Genomic DNA, 12,273 nt, shown 5'->3' on the forward strand with positions numbered 1-12,273 from the left:
GAATAGTTGGCTAAATCCAGGTATTCGTAACTCGATTATTGGTTCAGCTATGACAGTTTGGATACAAATTTAGATCTATGACTGAATTTATTATAATTCAGTCATGAAGAGAACCAGATGGGGGGGGGGGGGGGGGTCAGAACCAAAACTCATTAGATTTGGTATGTTTGCATTGAACTCCAGCTCAGACGCTCACAGCAGGTCGACCGACTCCTTCCCATATGTGCGTTTCTGACACGATGGCAAACTCTTCTGGCCTTTAGCGCAATCCCAGTTTGGAGCCAGCTTTATATTTAGCCCACTCTCCTCTCTGCAGACTGACTAATATGGAGAGGGGCTGAAGGAGGGGGTCACCCTGGTCATCTGCCCACAGTGAAGACTGGTCCTTACATAGTGATGATTGTGTCTGTCATGATGCCCGCTCTTTTCAGTTCAAAAACCGGATTGTGTTCTTGTGGAAAGACCAGCCTCCCACCTGACACCCCCCCCCCCCCATCTGCCACAGTCCAACCCCTCCCTCTCACACTGTATCAATAGGACTTAAAGTGAACTTGTTGCCCTATTTTGCTTCTTCCAGCTTGTTTCATCGTTCTATTTGTTTGCTTTATTTTCAGATAGTTGTTTTTATTAAGCTGTCCTCACTTTTTTCTTTTTATTATCTTCAGCTGTATTCATTTTGAAGATATTTAGCTCGTTTTTACAATGATTAGTAATCATTAGTACTGCTTTTATCATACTTCCTAAACCAGCTATATTTGACTTAATTTATAATTCAACATTTTATATTCATAAAATGCATGAAGGTTACACAAAATCTGACTTATTGCCTTTTTATAGCATGTGGAGAAATTCTGTGTCAGAATAACTGAATTTGTGAATCCTCAGCTGTTTTAGCACTTTTTCATCATGAAGAGACGTAATGACTTTATTTTGGATTGCTTAGAATTAATATTCCTTCCTGGTCTTCCCGGGGTTTGTTTCCCGTTTGGGGACCCAGCTGAGCCCGCATAATTTCCTCTGCTGGGGGGCCTGACAGCAGTCTCATCAGAGGTCTTCCAGGTAGTCCACTCTGCTGTCAGTACAGTAAGCCGTCTGTGTTCTCATGTATGCGCTCTATCAATAGCTTCAACTTTTAAAGGACTTGGTGTATTTTTAGCAGCTTTTTTTGTCTTTGGCAGCCCCCGGCCTTCTCACCGTCAGGCTCAGATTTGTGTGCGTCCTGCCTGCAGGTGTGTGCATGCACGCTCTCCATGAAGGATTTTCAGAGAGAGCGGCAGTGTTGCTTTACATGGTCACTGCGGAGGGCAGTATGTCGGGGTGAGGGGTGGAAGCAGAGGACGGCATGACACAGCAGGGGGTGGAGGAGAATGTCAGGAGCTGAAAGTGGGACGGAGCTCCGAGAAGTACAGACAAAGGCCAAACTGAGGGGAGGAGCAGGAGGAAACAGCTGGGTCCAGGGGGGGTGGATGATGGGAAATGAGGTCCGCGCAAAGCAGGGGGGGGGGGGGGGGGGGTTGTTTTTACTCTGATCCAGCATTTCTTTGGGAAGTCAGCTAGATGGAGGATCAGATGGAAGAGGGAAATGACAGGAAAACCATGTGACTGAGAACACCAAAGGCCTCTGCGTATAAAGATGCTCTTCATGAGCTTTTATTAGCTTTCCTGTGTGATGTGTATTTAAATTGAGTGTCCAAAACCTCAGATGTTTGCATAATCCAGAAAGATGTGCGTGGTGTCGACGTCATCCCCTTGCCAGAGGCTATGAAACTAACCTTTTGTTTAGGCCTGAACAGGTTGGCTTACGGTGAATCAGTGATTCCTCTTGTAACAGTAGTGCCAATTGTTCCATTTTGCTTTGGACACATCACTGTTGGGGTGGCATAACTTTACATTTGACCTTCTCTACCATTAGCCTTTATTATGTTTTTAAACGGAGAAGTAAAAAAATCAAAGTAGCTAAAAGTGGTTTTCTATTTAATAAAGAGTCGCATTTGGAAGAATATTAACATTTCTTTCAGTTGTGTCACCACCTGAAAGCCTTGTATTGTTGTTATTCTGTAGGATATCCGCTCGTCTCTGCTGGATTCCTAATATTGGTTGCGGTTTTTGTCTTCTGACTCATGAGTTCAGCTCCAGATAATTGTATTTTTTTATTAATCCCATATTTTCACAACTGGTTACGCAATAAGGTCTTCCAACTAGTTTTGTAAGTTGTGTGTGTGAGTCATGTAGTCGCAACGCACCTTTTTTTTTTTTTTTTTGCTATGTGGTTAAAACACTGACCTCAATTCCTTGGGTGTCCTCTACAGCCTCAGTCACACCTTCTGAGATTGAGCGTTCTAGAAAGGAACAGACCCCCCAGTTATTACTAGCCCCTTAATTGTGGAGCCCTGTTTGCTTGCCAGCTCTTATCTTTGCTGAAACATTTTGGAAAGGAGGTGGGGGTTCAGCTTCGACTTCCCTCTTGCTCCCCTGGCCTCCTCCCATGCATCCCTCCCTGCTGGCAGCTGTTGCTGTGAGTTTGTGCGTGCAGTCCAGCTGTGTGGAGGAGCAGAGAACATTGTGTTCCCAGTTCACATCCAGGCCCGGGTCGTGTTTTCAGCTCCAGTCAGCTCAAAGGAGCATTGTGACACTGACAAAGTCGCCTTGTTGTTCATGAGTGGAGGACAGTCCGTCCAAGAAAGCCACCATGAATGTGCGTTATTCAAAATCAAATCTTCAAACCCGAATCATAAGATTTTATTTTTACTGCACACGTCTCATTTCTCCTTCCCCTCTTTTCCCTCTTCAGCATCAGTGAGAGTTTCCTCACTGTGAAAGGCGCGGCCCTCTTCCTCCCCCGGGGTAAAAGCCCCGCGCCGAACTCTGGGCCTCGCAGCAGCCAGCGCAGGAACAAACACACTGGTAAAAGCATGTTGGCACGACGCACACCACACGCAACACAACATGCTTATGATAAAACAGCGTTTCTGAGGTTCAGGAGAAATGACGCAGTGTCCCCTCATTCATCATGATTCACCTTTCACAGTCGCGCTGCTATGCAGACTTTTTTCAGAACAATTTTGCATACTTTTTTATTTTTAAGGCGCACTGTGATCTACAAGCTGTAGACCTTGTCAATCAATCTCCGCCGTGTCTCCTTTAATGCTTTCAGTTTGCCAAATCTACATAGATTGTCGATTGTGATCAGAACTTTGTTTTCATTCTGTAAAACAATATATTTTTCAACAATGGTTTGAACTTTAAGAGTTTAAACAAGAAAGAAAAGTGTAAAAATGTTTTAAAAAAAAAGAATATTAAGTGTGTCATGAGGGGTTTTATGGTCTTAACATCCATAGTCCTACTTCACAATTTTCCCCCTATTACAGACTTTAGAACGTAACCCCTGAGGTACACAAGGGAACGCTGTGCGTTTGTCTTATTGAGACTCTTTTGCTCCTGTGTTGATTCTAAAATGGAGTTTGGGGATCCTTTTTATCCAGGCGACCTTCAGAAGCATCTTCAGACCATGTTCACTGTGCTGCGTCCTGAAGACAACATCCGTCTGGTGAGTGTCCCACAGGCTGCGTGTGTTCATGGTAGTTAGGCCGCAGGGTGGTGGTGCAGTCTGGGAGCTCGCCCTCTAGAGTGTCTGGTTTCAGTTCTTTGCTCAGAAACCGAAATAACTGAAACTTGGCCTGTTTTCAAAAAAAAAAGAAGAAAAAAAGAACTCCAGTTTCATCTGCACAGACACCAATAAAAACATTAATACTCCTAGAAGTACAAACTATTTTTGATATACCGCCAAAGCTGTCTGCCCTCTTCGAGAAACCACAAAATTTTTGGAAATAAAAGTGAAAGTGGCTCAGTTACAGTCGGATGCTTTGAACCCGACCAGTTTAGTGTATAAATTCTGGATATTTCCAATCCGAGGCAGCACCTTCTTGACAGCAGAAATACTTAAAGGTTTTATTTTTAAATTGAGGAAGACTTTGACTTGCTGTCTGCCTTTTCATTTCAGTCTTTGTGCTCCTGTTCCCACAGGCTGTGCGTCTGGAGAGTGCGTATCCTCAGGTAACCCGCTACATGGTGGTGGTCTCCACCAACGGCAGACAGGACACAGAGGAGAGCGTTGTGCTGGGCATCGACTTTGTCTCCTCTGATAGGTGGGTGCCGCAGGAACCCTGTTGTGCCATCAAGACGGCAGAAATCTTATTCTGGAAGCACACGTTTATTGATAGTAGTTGGGTTTTTTTTGTGTGTTTTAGCTTAAATTTGTGTTTAGTTGTGGTTGTTGGAGTGAAAATGCTATGGAGTCGCATTAATGGTCAGATGTAGAGCACATCCATATGTTTAGTCAAAGTTTCTGAGGCTAAACTCTACATGTGGGCCTCTCTTATGCCGTCTCTTTTATCATGCTCAGCCAGGCTCTGATTGTTTCTTTCTTGATGCTGCCCTCCAGCTGCTGCACGGTGGGGATGGTTCTACCTCTGTGGAGTGACACCATGATCCACTTGGACGGAGACGGGTGAGGCGGCGCTCTCCTCCACCTTCCTCTTGGGCCGGTCTTGTTTAAAGCTTTGTTGTTTACGGCCGCCGTCTCTAATCTGTCCCTGTGCTCCCCCCCCGCAGCGGCTTCAGCGTGTCCACCGTCAACAGAGTTCATGTCTTTAAGCCGGTGTCGGTCCAGGCCATGTGGTGAGCGGTGGTTTCAATCTTCAGAGAAAGTTTTAGCCTCCTTCCCTTCCCTCTTCCTGTGAATTATCTTTGAGCTCACCCTCCATTCTTCCTAATCTCACATGCCGATGCTGTGTTCACATTTCCTCATCCCTCCATTCTTCTGCCTTTCCTCTGACCCCCCCCTTACTTCCTCTGAATCCTCTGCAGTTGTGCTGCATTAGCTTATCTCGGCTGACGTTCAAAATGGATCCTGTCTGATCCAGAGAACAGCAGAGTGTGAATCTTCTCTCTCGCGGTCCCCAGGTCCGCCCTGCAGTCGCTCCACAAAGCCTGCGAGGTGGCTCGTTGCCATAACTACTACCCAGGCAGCCTGTTCCTGACCTGGGTCAGCTACTACCAGAGCAGAGTGTCCTCCAGCCAGTTCTGCATCAACGAATGGAACGCCATGCAGGATGTGGAGTCATATCGTGCCAATTCCCCCATCCTCTTCACAGACCTGTGAGTGGAAAAGAAGCATAGCCGCCGCACACTCAAGCATCTGAACAGTTTGATGGTTGTGGAGCAGGGACTTGAATCCAAAGGCTCAGTATGTCTCCGTACTGGGGCGTCAAATTCCTGCAGCATAAATGCTCTGCCCTAAATAGTTTCAATTGAAAGAAAACTCGTAAATTATCCTGCACATACTTTACACCTTTATGTTAAACAGATTCACATTAGTGGGGCTCCAAAAGCCCCACTAATGTGTGGAGCACATGAATCCGGCAGTGTTTAGATCCGGCTTCTGATTGGTTCTGTAAAAGCTTTTTTTTTTTTTTTTTGAGTGTGAACGCTGCACCTGTCAGGTGTGAACGGGCCTCAGAGGCGTTCCAGCTGCAGTGCAGGCTTACATCAAAGATTCAGAGAAAGTGCAAGGTGTTTCACTGGAGCTGCATGCACACAAGGTCAGAAATGACGGGCCGTCGCCCAACTGCTACTCCTGGGGGAAGTGTTGCCTTTCTTTGAAGCAGACCAGTGGGCTTCAGCTCGGATAAGCTGATGTCTCAGATGTTCCGGTTTAACCACAACGAGTAAGAACATGTCCAGATGTTTAGAAAACTTAAGCTTTAACTTCAAGAAATGGGAATTCTAGGGCTTCTAGATCTGTCTTTAATGTCAACCCAGCCCTTACTGCTGCTTGAGTCACATGCTTCACTATATATTTGGAGCGTCTCCTTAACACACACTCTTCTCTTCAGAGATCCTGGAGTGTCCAAAATAGCTTAGGTCTCAATTTACTTTTGGAAAAATTGAAATGCTGGAGCGAAGCGGCAAACGGACTGAAACAGGTGGCGAGCATCTCTGCACCTGATTTCTCTGAATCGAAAGAATGTGGAAGAATTGGAGTGGAGCTGGACAGAAAAAAGAGGTTTGACATCTGTCATCCCTCATAGAAACATGGCCTCTTAAGCCATTGTTAGGAGGCTTTATGAGCTTCCTTCTGTCTTCCCGTACAGTGTGGCTGCCAGAGCTTCAAGACCTGTCTGTTGACATATCAGACTGTTTCCCTGTAAACCTGATAAGAGCTTGTTTTTCTGCTTGATGAATTGTTATGACTGTAAATAGCCACCTTTTATTGGCGTTTCAAAGAAGTGTCATAAACATTATCATCGGCACGATTCCCTTTATTCTGGTGTCCGTATGAACAGTTCCTCCCATTGGGGTTTTCTTTATCCATAACTTATTACACTCACAGTTTGGATGTGTTTTATGTTGTATAGGAACCCCTGACTGATGGTAACTAACCTGCTTTTAATTTGTGATGGTAAAAGCCTTTTTACCCTCCCAACTTTAAAACTGGTTCTCCCAAGTTCAGAGCAGAACTTTTAGCATTTAGATAAACAGGCTTTTATTGTTTTTCAAGTCTATCTGTGCTCCTCTCCTGAGAGGTAATTAAAGCAGTTGTTGGTATGATCCGTGTGACGTCCAAAGGCTAAATGCGTCTCCCAGCAGTGAGGGTATAAACAAAGCCAGGCGGCACAACAGAGATTTTCTCCAGGAGGACTTTGTTGAAGATGGCAGAAAGGCCGCACACGCAGATTTTTCTGTTCTGAGAATCCTGACAAAGTGTCAATTCTCCACTTGAAAAAGGCTTTTCGTTGAGTCTACGGATAGGAATCAACAGGAGGCGAGGGTCGAGGCAGGAAGTGTGACGGGGTTGTTTTCTGTCCCTGGGGTTTGGGCCTATAGGGAGTCAGCATATTAAAGGTGTGTGTGTGTGTGTGTGTGTGTGTGTGTGTTTGTAGGCCCACAGAACGGGAACGCACAGAGAGACTCATCAGGATGCGTCTCAGAGAGATCATGATGCAGAAAGACCTGGAAAATGTCACATGCAAAGAGGTAAAGTTCTGGGCATCTCCGTTTTTTAACCCTTTACACCAGTGCAGCAGGCAGCATGCAACCGAAAGTGACCTTTGAACTCGACCGTTTTTGCTACTTTAAATGTTTCCAAAAAATTCCATCAAGTGATTTAGTTTCATTGTTTCTTAGATCCGAACAGAGCTGGAGATACAGATGGTCTGTAATCTGAGGGAGTTTAAGGAGTTCATCGACAACGAAATGATCATCATCCTGGGACAGATGGACAGCCCCACGGAAATATTTGACCACGTCTTTCTGGTAAGAATTAGGAAGGTCTGGCAACGAATCAGTTTCTGGAGGCATGGGAACCGTAGTTCGTCATTCATGATGTCGGCCTTATTCGAGAGGATCGAACTCAGGTCGCTGAATTGGAAGATTTTGCTGTGAAGTTCAGCCAAAGTTTCTCTTGTTTTGCCTTCGGCAGTTTGACCCTCAAGGTCTCACCCATTCTTATATGAGCCCGCCCACAATCACCGGAAAGGTGAAATGATTGGCTAGAATTGCACGCCAATACTAAGTAGAGAACAGGTGATTAACAAGTCCAAAATGAAGCACAGATACCCATGCTTTATGTAGTACTAGTAGTACTGCACAGGTCAATACCGGTAGTACTTCATATGCTGTACAGCAAAACTAAATATTTCCGAAATGAAGCGAGGAACATCTATGTTTTATACAGTGCTGGTAGTACCGTGTACATCGGTACCGGTACCAACTTAGTTTCTGTACCCATTCCTAGGCAACATTTATCCTTAATTGGTTGCCCCTCATTCGATGAAGTTGCACATAGATTGATCAACGCTTGTTTGGGTTGCAGGGCTCAGAGTGGAATGCCTCCAACCTGGAGGAGCTTCAGAGCAGCGGGTAAGAGAAGCAACTCAGCGTACACGTCTGATCAACAACAAGTGGAGAGATGATGCTGTGTGTTTTATCGTCATAGTTACGTGTGAGGGTATAAACGCTCCCCTCTGTTTCTCTTTATATAGAGTGCGTTACATCCTCAACGTCACCAGAGAAATAGACAACTTTTTCCCGGGAATGTTTGAGTACCACAACATCCGGGTTTATGACGAGGAGGCCACCAACCTGCTGGAGTATTGGAACGAAACGTACAAGTTCATCACTAAAGCCAAGTAAGCAACGCCGCACTCGGAGCGCACGCAAATCCCTCAGCTTTGCAGTGATGCGGTAAGAGCGTCCGTCTTTCTGCTCCGCCTTCAGGAAAGCCGGCGTGAAGGTTCTAGTCCACTGTAAGATGGGAGTGAGCCGCTCTGCCTCCACCGTGATCGCTTACGCCATGAAAGAGTACGGCTGGGATCTGGACACGGCCTTCGACTATGTGAAGGAGAGGCGCGCCGTCACCAAGCCCAACCCGTCCTTCATGAAACAGCTGGAGGAGTATCAGGGAATTCTGCTGGCAAGGTGGGCGGGGGGACACCAGTGTGTGAGTGACACTCGGCAGGGCTGTGTCACCAACCCAATTTTGTTTTTCCTTTTCTCCGCAGTAAACAAAGGCACAATAAGCTATGGCGCTCCCACTCCGACAGTGAGCTGTCAGACCGCCCAGGATCCATCTGCAAAGCTCCGTGTCCGTCTTTGGTCCGCGCCGACTCCCACAACAACAATACCTCCACATCATTGCATCACTTCCTGGGTGTGGCCGTGCTGCAAGCCCTTGGTGCTGAATCTGAAGAATCCGGCAAGTCTGATGACGCGCACATCAGCGACTCGCACACGCTCTCCGCTGGTAGCTGCGAGTCGCTGCTCCAAGGGGAGCTGCTGTCAGAGTCCGGAAAGCCCGTCGTCCTGCCCCTCCCCCGACCCCGCGCCGCCACCGTCATCCCAGAGGAAAGGCTGGACTGTTCTGCCAGCGTGGCCGTCACCGTGCCCGTTGCTCTGCCGCATCCCCCTCCGGCCCTGCTAATCCTGCCGCCGACGCCTCAACTGCAGCGAGTTCGCCGCAGTCCTCCCTCACATCTGCCCCTTTCAGGGCCCAAACGCAAACCCACAGAGCTGCTGCTGAATTTACCCAACGGCGCCGCCCCGGAGGACATTTGCTCTCTGTCTCTGGGATCCGGCGACTCGGACTCAGCATCTCCTTCCGTTTCAGACAAATCTAGTGAAACGTACACGCCCCTCAGCCCTGACAGCCCCACAACACTGCCCGCCAGCGACGACAACAACAATCTCAGCGAGCTGCACACCGGCAGTTCCTCCGAAAGCCGCGGCGAGGCGGACGGCTCGTCCAACCACAGCGCAGACAGCATCGACTTCTTTACAGCGCGGGAAAAGTTCCTGGGCCTGGCGCAAGACGGGCAGATTCAGACACCTTCAGAGCAGCTACAACAGAAAACGCCGCCATCATCTGACGGAGAGGAAGAAGCCAGTGAGGAAGACGAGCAGGGAAATGGGAAGAATCAGGTAAAGATGGCTTCTTGCTTTTACCAATCAAAGTTTTTGAAATTGGTAAAAGAAATCTGGCTATTTGAAGCGTCATATTCTGTCTAATATCGTCCTGTGACAGGAAGTAATTAACAATATATATATATATGTGCATATTTATTTTTTAAGTCAAATGAGATCCCTTCCTGTTAACTTTTTGTGTTATCAGAGAATCGTGTGACAGCAGATGTTGGTTGTTATAGATGTTAGCAGCTCTAAAATTCAGCAGAAGCATCAGTGTTTATGAGACTGACACCTAGTGGAATAGAAGAGTAACCACAGAGTTTTTTAGCCAGTTATGTGATTCTGATGTTTGTGTGTGTACTTTATGTTTTTTTTTTTTTTTTGCTTCAATCCTCAGGATGAAGTCAGCGACCATAAAATCATTGTTGACCAGTCTGCTCCCAATCACCATGACAACGGAATATCAGTCCGCCATATTGTCACAGAGATCGAAGCCATATCCAACCCCTCGACTTCCCCCCACATCACTACCTCATCCTCTTCGTCGTTATCTGTGTCATCTCAGAGCTCCCAGCTCCTGCGACTGGATCTCGTAGAGGAGGTGGAGCCTCCTAAAGCTATGCACATCATTTCATCTTCTCCGCTTGTCTCCACGGTGCCTCGCGACAGGCCGGCCGGCTCGGTGCGGCGAGCCACCGAGCAACTGGAGCAAAAGATTAAGCAGGAGCGGTCTCCGCTGCAGTCTCCCAGCGCTGAGCACGCTCCCGTCAGACTGTCCCCGAGCCCTCGAAGCCCAGAACCGCCTCCTGTCCGGTCAGCCCCACCTCCAGAGCTAAGGACTACTCGGGGAGAGACCACGGCGGTTTGTGCCGCCGCTAAATCCAAAGATGTTGTGGAGCAGACAGCATCTCACTCTGAGCTGAACCCCACCCAACGTTCACGCCCCTCCAGCCCACCATCCAGCCAAGTCCCAGGTGCTGAACCCAAAACAGTGCACACATCCAAAGAAAGCTGTGTGGGGGCGCCATCCCTGACCCCCACCAGTCCTTTAAAAGAGTCCCTACAAGATACCTCAACCCATTCCCAAAGACGAGCCTTTCAAGCTCTGCAGTGTCCCGCTGCCTCCCAGGCTGTTTCACACAAAGTATCTGTGCATGGAGTTACTCTGCAGGAATCGCACACGGATGAAAGGTCGGACTCTGGCCCACAGGGCCGCGGCGCTGGGTGTGAGGCCTTAAGCAGCCTGGCTCGCAGCACGCAGGAGTTGGAGTGCATCCAGCAGACGCTGCAGGAGCTGCAGGCCTTCCTGCACGAGGGGGTCAGTACAGAGCAAGAGCCGGAGCAGCCGCAGAGACTCCGAGACGCGATGGACACGGAACCAGAGGGTTCTAAAGGACAGAGTTCTGAAGCGAGCCCTTCAAGACACACAGGAGAAAGGCGGGGTCATGTTGAGCAGATGGCGTGGCCCAGGGCCTTGGAGCTCGAGGCTCGGATCCGCCAGGCAGGCCTCACCACCCCTTCTCTCATGAAGCGATCCGCCTCCTTAGCTAAACTGGACTTCCTTGAGCTGTCGGCTAACGACCTCAGCGACTTGGACCTGAGGCCACACGCCAGGACCCGGTCGCACCCCCAGAACTCCCACCTCGTCTCCCAGTCTCACCCCGACGACGCCTGGAAGAAGCAGAAGGTGCTGTCTCAAAGCACCGCCTCGTCCAACTGTGACACGCCCTCACCACCGCCGCCGCGCCTCTCCGCCCACGACAACTCAAAAGACGACAAAGGCGAGGCGGACGAGGCAGATGGGAGATGCAGCCCTGCATCCCGCCAGCAGGGCAGAGGTCACGCCAGACGTTCCCGCAGAGCCGCAGAGAAGAAACGAGCGGCCGCTCTCATGTACAACACTATGTAACTTCCGTGCAATGGACCGGATGCACCCGGAGCCGAGCACACGTGTGAGCGAGACGGCATGATGTGTGTGAACGGGAGACATAAATGGTGAACTCAATGTTTGCATGTAAACCACTGGATATGTGTGTGAGCTGTGGACAGGTCTGCCTGCACAGCCGTGTCCTGGAAACTGAACTGACTGACGGTGCATATCAGGCCCCCTGTTGACTCTGTCTTGTTTTTGTTTTTCATGAAAGCGTGTTTGTTTGTTCTCGTGTGACCCTCGCTGCCTCTTCAGAGTCTCCAGAACTTCAACCAGACGGGGCTTTTTTCTCAGAAAACGCACTTTACTGATTGAATGAGTTGTCTTTTATTTTGAAATGTTTCTGCGTGGGGAGGATTCTTTTGCACTGTTTTCTCAATAAACTCGTCTCTGTGGTTTTGTTTCCTACGTGCACAGACATGTCTTTATTCAGATTTTTTATTAAACCATAACAAAGATTTCATCTTGTTTCTCTTTTTTTATTTTTTTGAAACACTTTCCATAAAAGTCCATTTAAAAAAAGAAGTTACAGGAAGCTGCATATACTGCCACCTGCTGGCTAAGTTGAGTATTTTTCCGCATTTTTGTCTGCAGAGCTCTATTCAGGCTGGAGTTACTCTTTAGCGGTCAGATCTGCAGGTAAAAATCACCTTTAATTTTGTCAGATTAAGTTAATCTCCATCTGGATGATAGAAAATCAGTTTAGGTTGGTATTTTAATCAACTTTATCTAAGAGCACATCCCAGCTGCCCCTGTGGGAAAAGCCTCCAGTGGATTTCATTTCGGGCTGGCATTTTACCTACTGTTTCATGTGGGTAATTAAACCCTGGGATGTAGGGCGCTGGAAGCCCTGCTGCGACAGAAAAAGTCTTTTCTAAAGG

The 12,273-nt window shown here is 48.0% G+C and overlaps 1 protein-coding gene across 3 annotated transcripts in view; it reads left to right on the top strand.

Annotated features, from left to right (window-relative positions):
• The window catches only part of ssh2a (slingshot protein phosphatase 2a), a 30,599-nt gene extending 18,744 nt beyond the window's left edge, over positions 1-11,855 (top strand). For all 3 annotated transcript variants that reach the window (XM_004075914.5, XM_078929534.1, XM_011482922.4), the window contains 13 exons: positions 2,792-2,904; positions 3,483-3,547; positions 4,024-4,145; positions 4,442-4,507; positions 4,612-4,677; positions 4,963-5,157; positions 6,942-7,035; positions 7,186-7,314; positions 7,874-7,920; positions 8,043-8,189; positions 8,278-8,478; positions 8,562-9,477; positions 9,860-11,855. In XM_004075914.5, coding sequence (XP_004075962.1) covers positions 2,792-2,904; positions 3,483-3,547; positions 4,024-4,145; positions 4,442-4,507; positions 4,612-4,677; positions 4,963-5,157; positions 6,942-7,035; positions 7,186-7,314; positions 7,874-7,920; positions 8,043-8,189; positions 8,278-8,478; positions 8,562-9,477; positions 9,860-11,371 — 3,673 coding nt within the window. In that variant the 3' untranslated portion in view covers positions 11,372-11,855. The remainder of the gene's footprint in view (positions 1-2,791; positions 2,905-3,482; positions 3,548-4,023; positions 4,146-4,441; positions 4,508-4,611; positions 4,678-4,962; positions 5,158-6,941; positions 7,036-7,185; positions 7,315-7,873; positions 7,921-8,042; positions 8,190-8,277; positions 8,479-8,561; positions 9,478-9,859) is intronic.
• Positions 11,856-12,273: the final 418 nt, after the last annotated feature.

This window comes from Oryzias latipes, chromosome 13, assembly GCF_053564925.1.
Source record: "Oryzias latipes strain Hd-rR chromosome 13, Olatipes_Hd-rR_3.1".
Taxonomy (NCBI): Eukaryota; Metazoa; Chordata; class Actinopteri; order Beloniformes; family Adrianichthyidae; genus Oryzias; species Oryzias latipes.